The sequence below is a fragment of the Suricata suricatta genome, chromosome 4 (assembly GCF_006229205.1).
Source record: "Suricata suricatta isolate VVHF042 chromosome 4, meerkat_22Aug2017_6uvM2_HiC, whole genome shotgun sequence".
NCBI classification, from domain to species: Eukaryota; Metazoa; Chordata; class Mammalia; order Carnivora; family Herpestidae; genus Suricata; species Suricata suricatta.
In genome coordinates this window covers 71,016,748-71,033,664 of record NC_043703.1, presented here as the reverse complement: position 1 = coordinate 71,033,664, position 16,917 = coordinate 71,016,748, and the positions used below count along the sequence as shown (strand labels likewise).

Here is a 16,917-nt window from a genome sequence, read left to right as displayed (position 1 = left end):
ATGGGGAAAGAAGAGGGAGGGGATGGCAAGTTACAAGCGTTAAGAGGAGGGGCACCTGGATGACTCAGTCAGTTGAGCGTCTGACTTCGGCTCAGGTCACAATCTCATGGTTGGTGGGTTCGAGCCCTGTGTCGGGCTCTGTGCTGACTGCTAGCTCAGAGCATAGAGCCTGCTTTGGATTCTGTGTCTCCCTCTCTCTCTCTGACCCTCCCCTGCTTGCATTCTCTCTCTCCCTCAAAAATAAATAAAAATTTCTTTTAAAAAAAGGGTTAAGAGGAGAAGTGGAAGGGAAAGATCTTATATTAACTTTATGCCAACACAGAATCATCCCAGTATACATGGGGCAAACCCAACCCCCTATTAGAACACTATGCTTCTCTCTCATTCTTGTGTGTATTACGATCTCAGGTAGAAAAACAGAGAAAATAAGCTTCCTCCTCAAATCTGTACATGTGGGAATTTGGGAAGGGTTCTTACAGAAGACAAGCGATCTGCATTAGAGCAAAAAGGAAGGGGCCTGCATGAAACAGAGGGGTTCTCGTCCCCTGCGGTATGTACCATATTAATCACATAGTGACTATGACCTCAAACAAAGAGGAATGGATACTATGCTTGATCATAAATATCACTGGAAAATCAATCGAGTGTTGACTATTAAAGTGGTAGATAAATACCCTTGAATGGGGGCTTAGCTTGTGCCAGGAACTGTTCTAAGGGCTTTAAATGTCTCGCCTCAGCTACTTCCTAGTGCCCATGAGAGCTGGGTGCTGCTGTAATCACGCCTCTCTCTCCATTGAGGAAACTGAGGTGGAGGGAATATTGATAACTTGCCAGTTAGTCCAGCAGGTAAGTGGCTGGGTGGTAAGAATCCAGGCAACGCGCCACAGGGCTCTGCTCTTAACCCCCCTGGCCTTTCTCCTGTACAAACTAAACCATCAGCAAAGGTGGCAAGGGCATGGAAGGAGAAGGGACATGGATTCCAATGTCCACTGTGGCCCGGGGAGCGGGGGATGGTCTTCAACTCCTCCAGAACCTCAGTTTTTCCTTCCACCAAATGGGTTAGCTCCTCTGGCATTTCAAACTCTGAAATACACTGCTTTTCAATTATTGGTGCTGGTGCACAGATATAGTAGAAGCCCAGACCTGTCACTGACGGACTACACTGAGGCCTTACATCAAATCAATAATGCAGGAAAGTGAATGCAAGGGAAGAAGATGCTTCCATCACATTCCAGGATTCAAGGTCAACGGTGATATTGAAAATCACCCTGAACTTTTCCAACTTGACTGCCGCCCCCACCAAACACCTCCTGAGGACCTGCGATGTGAGGACTGCTCTTGACACCACCTTAACTTTGCCCCTTAAAGCTCAGACCTCAGCTTTCCATTTGCGGACTTCTTGTCCAACTTTTAACCCTAGTCGACTCCCAAACTCTTACTGCCAATGAATTAGCTGCAATGTCACATCTTAGTTTTGGTCTTTGTTCGATGCTACCCCAAATCTCTTCCTTCTCCACATGCATAATTTATGACATGATACGAAGGGGGAAAAAATCTCAAGTATCACTTTCTTTCTCCTTCTTTTTTTCCTTTCCCAGCAGGAGATAAGCTTTTTGCTACTGGGAACTTCACAAGCCCAACTGAATATGCACCTGTCTCATAGTTCTGTCCTCAGCAAAAAACCAGATTAACCACTCTCTGCCAATCTGTTCATTCACACATGCAAGAGAACTGGTTTTTCCCACATGTGCTGACATTTGGATTTGTTGCAATATAGAAACATTGCCACAATTTTAGTTCTTTCATTATATTCACACCGATTTATGTCCACGTTATTTTATTTCATTGAAATGCAGGCATGGGTATGACTTCCAGCACTTATCCTTTATAGTAAAAGGATGTTCCAGAAAAGTCCACAAAGCAGCCCAAACGTCTGTAAGAAAATCATTCCAGAGCGATAAAATAACTAAATAATGAATTCACTGTGCTCATATCCAGAAAGATAGTCTGAGAGAAGCATTGCTCAGTTTTACCTTTTTCAAAGTAACCATGATGTTAGGTGACGTGACCCGGCAGGGGATGATGACCTCCCTTCCTTCAGCCATATATATAATTTCAGGTATTTCAGTGTGCATCTCTACGAAAGGTCTATCTGTATCTGAATGGGAAAAAAATGGGGAAAAAACATATATATAAATGGTTATCATGAACATGCAGACACTGTGGCTAGGTGCCAAAGGTCCCCCATAATGTAATCCATAAATCCACATCCTTGTCTCTGAATTGGGCCTTCTGTTTTAGCCCAGGGAAAGAATGCTTCTATAACCAGGTTTCTTCTTCTGTTCTTGGCCTTGGGTCAGATTGCCCCTGATGCCCTAATAGGCCATTGTGATACCGGCTGGGTGGAGGTAAGTTTAGGTCACTATGGGAGAAAGCCATGCAAGAAACAAGCAAGGAGAATATTCTGCATAAACTTCTCACCACAGCTATGCTAAGTGCGTCAGGAAGCACCCTCCAGAGCCTTTGTAAGGAGTCAAAGGAGTCAAAGGGCGCTGGGTGCAACTGTCAGCTGACTTTGGAGCACAGAGGACAGCAGATAGAGGTAAGGCAGAGGTGTCAATTTGGAGAGAGGATTAGCATTTGAATGGCAGAAGCTTGACTTCAGCCCATTCCCCCTGCCCCCAGACTAAGCATGAATAAGAAGCTCAGATCTGCTTAGAGCAAGGGGAAAGGTTGAAGAAGCAGGGTTGAGGGCTACCTTTCCTTCACAGGCATATTAGATGTCTTTAGTATACACTAAATATCTACTAATGGCCCAATGTGTGCCCGTGCATACAAAGAGATCTAGAAAAGGCTTTAAACAATCACCAAAACACCACCCTTAAAAAAGTATGGCAACGGGCCAAGTCTCAGAGGCCACATGGATTCAAACCACCTGTTCAGCGTCCCTGTGGTTTCTCCAGGGACCAGAGCAAGCATCACATGTCTTAGTAACCTCAGCGCGGTCTACCATGCCCTTGCCCTCTGGACCCCACTGACATTTCATGATCTCTTCAGGAGTCACTGTGTTCCCATCTTCTGCCCTTGGCTCCAGCCCTATAGACCCAGACGGAAAGAACTCCAGGGTTAACTCTCTCCATCTGGACCTGAAAGACCCAACTAGGCCCCCACCTGCTTGTTGTACTTTAGGAAGCTCACTCTGGATGCTGGAGAATGGAAAGAGACAGAGCAAGAGGTAGGCAAGTGGTTGTCTAGACTGGATGGTGGCTATGAGGCTGTCACAGGTTGAACTGTACCCCCCCACCCAAACCAAAATGTTGATGTCCTGACTCCCGGTACTTCAGAATATGACCTCGTTTGGGTCACATGGAGCCACTGCCCATGAAATGATCAGGTTCGTACGGCAGGCCCCTACTCCGGTATGACTGTGGCCATGAGAAGATGGGCCTGGGAAGACACAGGGAGAGACTGGAGAGCCGCAGCTGCTGTCAAGGCCAAGGATCAGAAGAGGCAAGCGAGGGTCCCCCTACTGGTTTCCGAGGTAGCATGGCCCTCGGATGCCTTGGCTTCAACTTCTAAGTTTCTAGAATGTGAGACAATAAATTCCTGTAGTTTTACTCACCCAACCCCTGCAAAAAAAAAAAAAAAAAAGGTGACACTGCTATAGCCTGCTTAAGATTAATAGTTCCTCTCTCTCACTGTCTCTCTCTCTCTCTCTCTCTCTCTCTCTCTCTCTCTCTCACACACACACACACACACACACACACACACACACACACACACGACACTAGAAAGACCCTATTATCACAGCCCAGCTCCCATGCCCTAGATTTCTGAATAATTCTTCCCAGTCCTCTGGAAAGCTCTGCCGGGCCAGCCCCTTCCTTACACCCTTTCTCTGCCCCGCCCACCCCCTGGGCTTGCCCCAGACCCCCAGCATTCTCCCACAACACTGGTCAAACACTGGCCACTGAACCGGCAGGTTCCGTCTCTGGCTACACACTGGATGATGAATTCCTAAAGAAGAGGAAACAGACAGTAGTCATCCTCATCTGAATGAATGAATGAATGAATGAACCAGCAAAATGGATGAGGGGCTATCCAACCCCCTTCTTCTTACACATGACAAGATGGAAGTGTAAATACGTAAAGTGACATGAGCAGAGCCAAGCCTGGAGGCCTCTTGACCTCCTTTCCCAGTGCCCACCCTCGGGGCTGGTGTTCCCGACTCCCATCCCCCGACCCGGCCCAGGAAGGGGCGCAGCTGATTCTCACACGTTCAGTGGGGATAGGCTGTGCCCGATCATACTGTCTAGCAGTAGCGCAGACAACAATCACCAAGGGGCAGGGCGGTGAGGATAAGCCTGGGCACAGGGCCCTTACGAGGTGGAGTCAGAGCAAAGCAACAGACCACGGTGGTTAACAGCACACAGGCAGGGGCACCTGGGTGGCACAGTCAGTTGAGTGTCCGGCTTCAGCTCAGGCCATGATCTCACAGTTCATGGGTTTGAGCCCCATGTTGGGTTCTGTGCTGACAGCTCAGAGCCTGGAGCCTGCTTTGGATTCTGTGTCTCCCTTTCTCTCTGACACTCTCTTGCTCATGCTGTCTCTCTCTGCCTCTCAAAAATAAATGAAAAACATTAAAAAAAATTTTTTTAAATGCACAGGCAAATCAGTCTATGCTCTGTGCTTCATTTGCAAAATCTACTTCCAAGGGCAATTATGAGGGGTCCACGAAGGACACTTACCTGGCGAACAGTTACCACTATCGATGTGCTAGCTGTGGCTTTTCTTATTATTATGAGAATAGGCATTAAGATATATGAAAATCACAAATTATACCTGCGATCTAAACTACAAAAGGTATAATACATTCCTACGTGGCGTAGGAAAAAGACAAATGAATACACAAAAATGACTGAGCAGTGGCTGTACAGATTGTTTTATTTCCATTTTTATGGATTTGTCAGATTTTCTAGAATGAACACATATTATTTTATAAGAGCAGTTTGAACTATTGAATGTAAGTCTCCAACTTTATAAGGCAGCAACCATTTTTACTTGATGAAGACTATCAATTCAGCATTGGATTTATTTTAGTTTTGCACAAAAGAATGAGACATTAACCGCATAGTTAATATTATATTTGTACCAGGAGAGCTCAGTGGGTGTAGCAACATATGCAGAGAGGAAAAGTTAATTATGCAGAGACAAAGCTTCACTTATCAGCACAAAATTCCTCCCCTAAATAAAGTTGCTGAGCTAGACTTTCAGGCAGAAGCTATTGGGATTTGATCATTCCTTTCTTTCCTCCTGTGAGTCTATATTTGTGTCTTCTTTGTGAGTCCCAAGGTAAACACAAACACCAGGAAGTGGCTTAATTTGTGCAACTAAACTGTAAATCCTTCACATTTAATTTGCTGTCTCCTTGAGCAATCATTTTCCACAAAGGACACGGGCATAAAAAGTTTGTGCAGGAAACAGTAAACAGTGTCGTCGTTTCTAGGCTAATGAGTGCCAATCCCAAATGAAAACAGAAGAGGTAAACCCACTGGGCCTTTGAATTTCTCCTTTCCTTTTGTTACTCTGGATCTCCCAAACACTTGAATTTTACTACAGCTATTGGACTTTAAAAGCCAATACCCAGATCGGCTCTGGGGGCACTATGGTTCTGTTCTAAACATCAATGCCTTGTGTCCAACCCAATACAACCCGAGACGCATCATTTGTATCAAGTCAACAGCAGCATTAAAGTCCACTGTGTTTGCAAATTGGCTTATGACCGTGGATACACACACACACGCGCGAGCACACACGCATACAATATGCTCCAGGCTTATTAATAGTATATACTTCCTCTGCAACTTGCTTCAAGGAAGGGCTAAGAATGAACTTGCCTGACATATTCTAATACAAACATTTTTTTGTTTTGTGGGACCATAGATACAGAAGAGGTCACGGTTCCATTAATATCACCAGTAAAACCACTTACAACTCCCGTAGGACGCATTTGTCTTTGTCACAAAATTAAAAATGACTTCTAAATGCAGCCAGCACTGCAGAGCGGCTTCCTGAGACCAAATTGTCTGGCTGGTGAGTGAGGAAGAGCTGCTCCAAAGATCGTCGGTGTCTCGGCAGCGCAGACACACTGTCACCAGGGACGCGTGCCAACACACAGCTAGGTAGAGGTCATGCCACCCCGCCTCTGAGCCCGCAGAGCTCAAAGCAGTGCCAGGAAACTGGCACAGAAAATGAGGTTTTCTCACCCAATGGGTGTTATCTGGGTGGTCATCCATCAGAACAAGTGGGCTCAGACACAGGCAAAGATCACACAGGGACCCTTGCTCTAGACGGTGTTACACCCAGTTTTTAAATGCATTTCCCCCCGTTTGAAATCTGCCCTCCCTCTGGCACATGAAGGCACCAGACACAGAGACCCCAGCACACCGCCCTCCTTCCACTCCATTCCAACTGACATCACCAGGGAGTTCTTCCACTGGGTTCGGAGCGAGTGGATGACCCAAAGGATTCAGGGACGCTTTTCGGACTTGAAGGAGAGGTTGAGAGAAAACATCTTATTTCCGGGTCCCTTCTTATTCGTGTGATTTTTATGAAATTTTTCCTGATTTCTTTTCATTTCAGTTTCCTTACTTCTAAGTCCTAGTGATAAGGACTCCTTATTATTTTAAAGGAGGATGTGATTCTAATTTATTGAGGATGAAGTGAGGAAGATTAACCAATCCCATGAAAAAGGCTCTATCTAGACATGAGTTTTAATATCACACAGCTCTTCATGTGGTGGACTATACTCAATGCCCAAGGAGAGTTGGTTGATTGGCAAAATACTTTATTTGAAATATGAGCAACAAAAAAAAAGTGGGGGGGGGGTAATTTCCTCACTGAGTTATAGTGCCCATCAAAGCCTTTGAAAATTCAAAGCATAGCTTTGGAGCAACCACAAGAAAGCTCAAGTAGATGTACTAATATTAGATAAAATAGACTCTAAAACAAGAAATGTTACTAGAGAAAAAGACACTTTATAATAAGAACGGGGGGGGTCAATCTATCAAGAAGATATAATAATTATAAACATATGCAACTAGCAACAGATTACCAAAATACAGGAGGCAAAAACTGACAGAAATGAAGACAGCGAACTCAACAATTATAGATGAATATTTCAATATCTGACTCTCAATAATGTTAGAACAACCAGAGAGAAAATAAAAAAGGACATAAGAGGACCTGAACAACACTACTAACCAACTAGATGGAACAGACACCTGTAGCAATCCCATCCAGACATTCTTCTCAAGTGCACAGGGAACACTGTCTAGGGTAAATTGTATGCTAGGCCATGGGACAAAATGTCAACAAATTTAAAAGGGCAGAAATAATACAAAGTGTGTTCTCCAACTAGAGTGGAATGAAAATAGAAATCAGTCACAGCAAGGAACTTCGAAGGCTCACACATTAAACAACACATTCCTAAGCATCAAATGAACCAAAGAAGAAATCAAAAGGGAAATTAGAAAATACCTTGAGATGAATGAAAATGCAGACATCTCATTCCAAAACCTATGGAATGGAACTAAAATTTATAGCTGTGTGGAGGGAAATTTATACATGTATGCCTACACTGAAAAAGGAGAGAGATCTCAAATCAATGACCCACTCTTCCACCTTAGAACTCCACGGAAAGAACAGCAAACTAAACCTAAAGGCAGTGGGGGGGGGGGGGGAGGAAATACTAAAGATTAGAATAGAGGGGCACCTGGGTGGCTCAGTTGGTGACTTCGGCTCAGGTCATGATCTTATAGATCATGGGTTCGAACCCCATGTTGGGCTCTGTGCTGACAGCTCAGAGCCTGGAGGCTGCTTCAGATCCTGTGTCTCCCTCTCTCTCTGCTCCTCCCCTACTCATGATCTGTTTCTCTCAGTCTCAATAATAAACGTTAAAAAAATTTTTTTTAATATTAGAGTAGAAATTCATGAAATAGAGAAGAGAAAAACAATAGAACAAAATCTGTGAAACCAAGAGCTAGCTCTTTGAAAAGACGAACAAATTGGAAAACCTTTAAACAGACAAGCCAAGACAAGCAAAAGAAAAGACAAAGTAATAAATCAGAGATGAAACAGTACACATCACTAAATGTCCAAATTACTAAAATAAAAAGCCTTGTAAGGGAACACTGTAATTGTTTGCCAATAAGTCCAATAACACGAAATGGACAAGTTCATAGAAAGACATATACTATGGAAACTAACTCAACAAGAAACAGACAATTCAAATAGACCTATAATAAGAGACTGAATTAGTAACCAAAATATTACCAACAAAGAGAAGCCCAGGCCCACAGGGCAAGTGAACTTTATCAAACATTTAAATAACTAATAGCAATTCTTTTCTAAAACAGAAGGGAAAACTCCCCAATTCACTGGATGAGGGTAGTGTTGTGCAGATACCAAAACCAAAGGCATCACAAGGAAACCACAGATCAATTATCTTCTGTGAATGCAGATACAAAACACCTCAACAAAACACTAGCAAATTGAACGCATATAAAAAGACTTATACATCATAACTACGTGGGATTAGTTCCAGGAATGCAAGATTGGTTTAACTTCCAAAACTCAATGTCATTAATATACCGTATCAGTAGAATAAAAAACAAAAGGCACAGGGTCATTTTGATAGATGCAGAAAAAGCATTTGCCAAAATCCAAACCCCTTTCATGATAAAAACACTCAAGAAACCCATAATAGAAGAGAACTTCCTCAACCTGCTAAGGGCATCTGCAAAAACAAACAAACAAACAAACAAAGACAAAACCTAACAACCAATGTCATACTGTTAATGAAATACTGGATTCTTTCCCCTTAAGATTAGTGAGCTACTCTCACTGCTTCTATTCAGCATTACACTAGAGGCTCAATGGCCATCATGAATAATGCAATAAATATCCCGCAGCACAATTAGGCAAGAAGAAGAAATAAAAGGCATCCCTATTTGAAGAGGTAATATTTTGTTTTCAGAAGACATAATCTTATATTTAGAAAATCCTAAGGAATTCACTAAAAAACTTTTAGAACTAGTAATTGATAGCAATTATTCCAAGATTAATATACAAAAATGAATTCTATTTCTATATACTTGCAATGAACAATCTGAAAATGAAATTAAGAAAACAAGTCCATTTATAACAGCATCAAAAAGAATAAAGTACTTAGGGATATGTTTAGCACAAGAAGTGTAAAACTTACACTTTGAAAACTATAAAAACACTGTGATAAATTTTTTTAATGTTTTTATTTATTTTTTTGAGAGACAGCGTGAGCAGGGAAGGGTCAGAGAGAGAGGGAGACACAGATTCCGAAGACAGGCTCTAGACTCTGAGCCTGGATGAGGGTAGTATTGTGCAGATACCAAAACCAAAGGCATCTTCCACCTTAGAACTCCACGGAAATAACAGCAAACTAAACCTAAAGGCAGTGGGGGGTTGGGGGGGATTACTAAAGATTAGAGTACAGGGGCACCTGGATGGCTCAGTTGGTTAAGCGTCTCATTTCGGCTTGGATTTAGGAGTAGAACCCCCGAAGCGGGGCTCGAACCCACAAACCATGAGATCATGACCTGAGCCAAAGTCAGATGCTTAACCAACTGAGCCACCCAGGTGCCCCAAGAAATTTAAAGATACAAATAAAATTTTAAAACATCCCATGTTCCTGGACTGATATTGTTAAGATGGAGCCAAATTACGTAGAGAACCTGAATGTCCACTGACTGACGAATGGATAAAGAAGATGTGTTATATACATTCAGTGGAATATTACTAAGTGATGAAAAAGAATGAAATCCTGCCATTTGCAACAATGTGGATGAGCCTAGAGTGTATTATGCTAAGCAAATTAAGTCATTCAGAAAAAGATATATAATTTCATTCATATGTGGAATATGAGAAACTCAACACATGAACACGGGAAGGGAAGGAAAATTAGATGAAAACAGTGAGAGAGGCAAAACATAAGACTCTTAAATGCAGGGAACAACTGAGGGTTGCTGGAGGGGAGGAGGGTGGCACATGGGTTACATGGTGATGGGCATTAAAGAGACACTTTTCAGGATGAGCACTGGGTGTCATATGTATAACAGATAAATCACTGGGTTCTACTCCTAAATCCAAGACGACAGTGTATGTTAACTAACTAGAATTTAAATTAAATTTAAAAAAAGATGGCAATCACCCCTAAGTTAATCTATAGATTCCATGCAATCCCTAATAGCATTCTAGCTGATTCTAAACTTTAAAATTGTGAAGGACCCAGAGTAGCCAAAGTAATCTTGAAAAAGAAGAATAAAGTTGGAAGACTTTTTTTCAGTTTCAGAAGTTACTACTAAACCTATAAACAACAGTGATTAAGAGAGTGTGGCACTGGCATAAAGACACAGAGATCAATGGAGTAGAACTAAGACTCCAGAAATAAGTCAATGGGTCTACGGTCAGTTGAGCTTTGGCAAGGATGCCGAAATCGTTCAATGGGAGAAGAATGGGCTTTTCAACAAATGATGCTAGAGCAACTTTACGTGCAAAGATATGAAGTTGGACCTCTACATCACACCATACACAGATACTCCCTCAAAATGGATCAAAGACCTAAATATTAAAACCAAAATTACAGGGGCACCTGGGTGGCTCAGTCGGTTAAACGTCCGACTTCAGCTCAGGTCATGATCTCATTGTGGGTTCAAGCTCCATGTTGTGTTCTGTACAGATAGCTCAGAGCCTGGAACCTGCTTCAGATTCTGTGTCTCCCTCTCTCTCTGACCCACCCCCCCAGCTCTCTAGCTCTCAAAAATGAATAAATGTTGGGGCACTTGGGTAGCTCAGTCGGTTAAGCATTCGACTTCAGCTCAGGTCATGATCTCAGTTTGTGAGTTAGAGCCCCACGTCAGGCTCTGTGCTGACAGCTCAGAGCCTGGAGCCTGCTTCGGATTCTGTGTCTCCCTCTCTCTCTGACCTTCCCCTACTCAAGCTGTTTCTCTCTGTGTCAATAATAAATAAAGATAAAAAAAAATTTTTAATAAAAAATGAATGTTAAAAAATGTTTTTAAATTTAAAAAATTATAAAACTCTTAAAAGGAGTCACAGAGGTAAATCTTCAGGACCTCAGGTTTGACACTGGATTCTACATTGGATTCTTACATATGATACAAGCAACAAAAGAAAAAAAATAGATGAATTGTACTTCACCAAAATTTAAAACTTTTATGCTTCAAACAATACTCTCAAGAAACTAAAATGAACCCATGGAATAAGAAAAAATATTTTCAAATTATAGATCTGATAAGGGACTTATAGCTAAAATATCTAGAGTATATTAAAAATTTTTTTACATTTATTTATTTTTGAGAGACAGAGAGAGCAGGGAAGGGGCAGAGAGAGAGGGAGACACAGAATCCAAAGCAGGCTCCAGGCTCTGAGCTATCAGCACAGAGCCCGATGTGGGGCTCAAACGCACGAACCGTGAGATCATGACCTGAGCCAAAGCCAGCCGCTCAACTGACTGAGCCACCCAGGCACCCTTCTAGAATATATTAACACATATCTAGAATATATTAAAACCTACACATATATGTGTATCTATAACACATAAAACTATATTATACACCTAGATGATATTAAACATATTTATAATTATAAAAATATATTAATATACATTAATAATGAAAAATTAAAGAATTCTCACAACTCAGTAATAAGGAGAAATGGCCTAATTAAAAAAGCTATCTTTATAGCCTGGAAAAAGGCTCTGAACAGACATTTTTCCAAAGATACACAAGTGGCTAATAAGCACATAAAAAGATGTTCAACATCACAAGCCATCAGTAAAATACAAATCCAAACTACAACGACACACCCCTTCAAACCCCGCAGGATGGCTATAATAATAATAAAATGCACAGTAACAAGTACTGGCCAGGGTTTGGAGAAATTGGGACACCCATACACTGCTGGTGGGAATGTAAAATGGTGCAGCCACTTGGGAAAACAGTCTGGCATTTCTTCATATAGTTAAACACAGAGTTACCATATTACCCAGCAGTTTCTCCCCTCAGGATCTTCCCAAGAAAATGAAAACGTGTGTCCACACAGAAACTTGTAAACGAACGTCAGAGCCAAAAGGTGAGAACAGCTCTGACGTCGATCTACCGATAAGCGGACAGCTAAAATGTGGTAGACCCATATGGTGATACATCACCCAGCAACAAAAAGAAATGAAATGCTGATACGTGGCACAACATAACATGAATAAACTTTGAAACACATTGAGTGAAAAAAAATCCAGCATATATTTATATATTTAATAATAAATTATTATTCTATTTATCTGAAATATCCAGACGAGGCAAATCTATAAGGACAGTAAGCAGATTAGTGGTGGTTTTGGGTTGGGAGGGAAGGAGGGATAAATGGGGATACTGAGATCATGAAATATTCTAAACTTGTGCTGATGGCTGCATAGATCTTCAACAGGCTGAAAACCATTAAATCAGACACTTTAAAATGGGTATGGTATGTACATTAGATCTCAAACACCTTACTTTGAAAGAAACAGGACTTTGGGCTCTTAGAAACGCGATGCACTGTCTTCTGAGCTGGAGTAGTTCCTGGAGATCATCCAGGGCAAACTCTTCATGTTACAGGTCCCTGCAACCTTTCTCTCCCACTCCCCTTCGCATCCAGGTGGGCCACTCATGAAAAATGGAATTTTCCCCCGTGGCAAAGTCGTCCTGATTGTAAATATGTCCTTCCGTTTTCCTTAGCAGCCCCACGTCAGCACGGAGCACCGTGAAATGTCATATAGAGGGGAAGCTGCTTGACCAGTGTGTCTCGAGGATTATAGTCCTAGGGGCATCTGGGTAGCTCCGTCGGTTAAGTGTCCAGCTTTGGCTCAGGTCATGATCTCGCAGTTCATGAGTTCGAGCCCCGTGTCAAGTTCTGTGATGACCACTCAGATCCTGGAGCCTGCTTTGGATTCTGTGTCTCCCTCCCTCTCTACCTTTCTCCTGCGTGCCCTCTCTCTCTCTCAAAAATAAACAAACATCAAAAAAATTAAAAACTATTTCCTAGCAAGTTATCCTGATTTTCCAACTGAATATCATAAAACCTCAGCTATAATTTACCACCAACCCTAAAGATACAATCATTGTTACCGTTAGTGGTGGATCCGTCTCCAGATTCAAAAGCGAGAGAAATCCCAAGAGGGATGACCTAGGAGTACCAACTGCCAGTTTTTGCCATTTAGACAGATACAGGACACAAATCTTTCTGTTACAAAGGCAAACAGAGGAAGGTCTTCATGTTCCTGACTCAAGATGCTATCCTAAAATTTAAAAAATTTTAGAACATATTATTTGTGTGGTACAAAATAAGAAATGCCTCATTTTACAAAAGCTCTTTTGTGACTACCTTTCTTCACAAGAGAAACATGTTTTGCCTTGTCTCACACTGAAGCCCTGCTGGCCAAATTACAACAGCTGACTGGACAGCAAGAGAGGAGAAAAGGGCAAGAGTTAGAAAGGAGAGAGAACACAGGAGACAGTCAACCCTCACTCCTTCCTCCTGCATTTCTGTGAATTTGCTCCTTGAAACATGGGTGGCTAGCAGTAGATCAGGGTAGCCAACCATCTCAGCTCAGTGTCCAGCACGGGCTGGGCACATGGGATTCAGCCAGCTAATACTTATGGAGAAGACAGCAGGTGAAGCAAGAAAAAAGGTGAAATCAGGACGCGTCATACACCCAGCACTGTGCAAAAAGCATAGTCCATGAACTCAAGGTCCTTATACTATAGTCTGGCTGTATGATCAATGCACGTACTTCTCCCACACAGAAATTTTCAGATTGATTACAGGAAAAAGTACTAATTGCTACCTAAAAGGAGAATAGGATTATCATTCTTTAAAAACTAGAGCTAAGATCTAGATAAGTTAGCTGAAGGTCTAAATAAGAGTGGAGTGGGGGGTAGATGGAAATCTTGTCCAGAACACAAGATCAAGGTAGGCAAAGAAGGTCTCTTCCTATGCGCCCTGGAACCCTGCTGACTGGGTACTCACACAAAGCTGCTTAGTTGATTTCTGGGTTCACCAAATGAATGACCTCAGTTAGCTCTTCATCTTGATCAATTGAAGCATCTCAAAAAGAACAGAAATGGAAAAGGCAATGACAGAAAGGAAGGTAAGAAGGAAGAGAGGAAGAGTGGAGAAGGAAGGAAGGAAAGAAGGAAGGAAGGAAGGAAGGAAGGAAGGAAGGAAGGAAGGAAGGAAGGAAGGAAGGAAAAAAGATGGATGGACAGGAAGAAGGACGGGTGGATAGATGGAAGGAAGAAAAAAATGGAGGGAAAACAAGAAAGATGGAAGCAAAAAAGGACAGATGGCAGGAGAGAAGGAAAAAAATGAAATGAAAATGAAAGAAAGAGGAGGAAGGACAGATGGAAAGATGGAAGGAAGGAAAAGTGGAGGGAAGGAAAGAAACATGGAAAGAAAGGATGGATGGAAAGAAATATGGAAAAGGTGGAGGGAAGGAAAGATGGAAGAAGGAAGAGAGCAAGAGTGGGGAAGGAAGGAAGGAAAAAAGATGGATGCACAGGAGGAAGGACAAATGGAAAGACGGAAGGAAGGAAAATAAAGGGAAGGAAAGAAAGATGGAAGCAAGAAAGGACAGATGGCAGAAGGAAGGAAAGAAATGAAACAGAAATGAAGGAGAGAGGAGTGAAAAGCAAGGCGCTCTGGAGGACTACTGTAACACTTTCTTCTACTGCCAAGATCTTGGCCATTGTCCCAAGTCCTATTATTCCCAGTTCTACCTCTGAATCATCAAATTGCAAAACTGTTAAGAGGCTTTTGAGATATCTTCTCCTAGTCTCTCAAGTTAAAGAAGAGGAAACTGAGGCCCAGAGGGAAGGAGAGACCTTCCCACAAGTAATGGCTGAGCCAAAACTGAATTCAGGTTTCCTGATTCTAGACCATTCTCTCTCCACCAAATCAAAATCTGTCCTGAACCCTCCTGAATGGCTCGGGAGCAAGACCACCTTCAAAAAATATCCATCCCAATGGGAGAAATGGTGGCACAGAGACAGGGGTAACACGGATCCTCTGACAGGACTTAAAAATATAAAACAACAGCCTGATAAGTAATTTTCAGTATTCAAATCAAGTGTAGTTAGTTCTCTCTGCTGTAAGGTGCCAGCAATCCTGTGGTCATCTCCGTGACAGCACTGTCCCAACCCAGAGCAGTCGGAAAAGTCTGTTTTATGGAGACTAGAGCTAGAATTCCTTCCAAGGGCAGAGCCGCAAGTCTGGAGGAGCTTGGCCCCAGTCCCCTCCAGCCAGGAAACGGGTCTCCTAAGGAGCAGGTATGAGGTTGACGTTCCTTCCACAGTTCTGGGCACACGGAGTCACCAGACAGGGCTCTGTTCCAATCCCACACTGACAACCTGCCCACCACGGGACTCTCTGGGTTCATCTAGAAAACGCAGCAAGCACTTTCTTATATCCAAACTCACAACTTGTCATCCATTCACTTGAAATGTTCCCACTGGGCATGGCACACTGACCTCCCCCTGGGGGCTGGGTGGGGAAGGCAAAGGAACGGATTGGCAGGACGCGAGACAGCGAGAAAGCTGGCCATGGAGAGCGTGGGGACCAGGTCCGGGAGAGGCGATCCTTGCTTATGGCAGCCAATTGTTGCCAAGTGGAACGGGGGCCAGGATGGCTAATTTCCAGTTTGCAGAGATAAGTAGGGAGTCAGGTTTTTATGTGAACTCCTCTAATTATTAAATATTGGCAGCCATAAGCACTATGCCTGCCAATCAAAACGTATGTCAGCTGAATCTGGCCCACACACTCGCAGCTTGCAGCCCTGCACCATGCTCCACCTCCCCACAACCCCGTTTCACACTGCGCACAAAGCTCGGAAGGGGTTAGGGCGGAAGCCTGGGCAAGGTCACATTGGAAAGGGTGGGGGCTTCAGAATCCCCTCTCCCCTCAATCTGGGTCCAAAGCTTGGCTTCGTAACTTACAACGTCTACAACCTTGAGGCCAGTATCAAATTTCTCCAACTTTTCTGTAAAAAGGAGACTTCTACTGGAATTTATTCCATTGGGTGGCTTGAATGAAGCACGTTAACGAACTTGAACCAGGTGTCAATAAATGATAGCAACACACACAAAGTCCCCAGTGAGTCTCAACGGGGAAGACCCTGGTCTCTCATCCAAACCCACCAAGTGAGCACCTGTCCTGTGTTTGAATGCCTAGACACAGGGGGAATTCACCACATCCCGAGACACTTCATTTTGGATGTTTTTTGATGGTAGAACCCTTTTCCTTACGTCAGGCTGCAAGCTGCCTTCTTTCATTCTCAGATAGCAGGTCTGCCATCTAGGGTCATAAAGCTGAAGAAGCGTGGTCTCGTCCTCATATAAGAAAACTTTGGAAGGGACTATCACACAGCACCTCCTAATTTCCCCATCCAATTCTTTACTTCTTTAAACATTTCAGTTCCTTTCTTTGGTTGTTCCTTGCCAACGTAGTAAACATAAACATAGTAAACAGTAAATTTAGTAAACATAATAAAGTCATCCGATTATGTAAAGCTCCCAGCCCTATGAGGCGGGTGCCCATTTTACAGATGGTAAAAATAAAGTTTAGAGGGTTTGAGCAACTTGCTTAAAATTCTGTTTTCACTGTCCATCCTGAAGTATAAACAGTATGATTGACGCCACCTTTATTCTGAAGGCCATGTACTTATTAACGCAGCCTAAGACTGGATTCATTGCCTTGGCCATTGTGGGGTCCGCCTCCCGTGTGCTCACAAGGCCACAGCCTCCACCAGACAGCCACAGGGCAGCTAGTGGG

General features: G+C 42.9%; 1 protein-coding gene across 2 annotated transcripts in view; it reads right to left on the bottom strand.

The window, feature by feature from the left end:
• Nucleotides 1–16,917, bottom strand: part of FLT1 (fms related tyrosine kinase 1) — a 180,084-nt gene that overhangs the window by 124,039 nt on the left and 39,128 nt on the right. For both annotated transcript variants that reach the window (XM_029936905.1, XM_029936906.1), the window contains exon 4: nt 2,034–2,158. In XM_029936905.1, the coding sequence (XP_029792765.1) occupies nt 2,034–2,158 (125 nt within the window). The remainder of the gene's footprint in view (nt 1–2,033; nt 2,159–16,917) is intronic.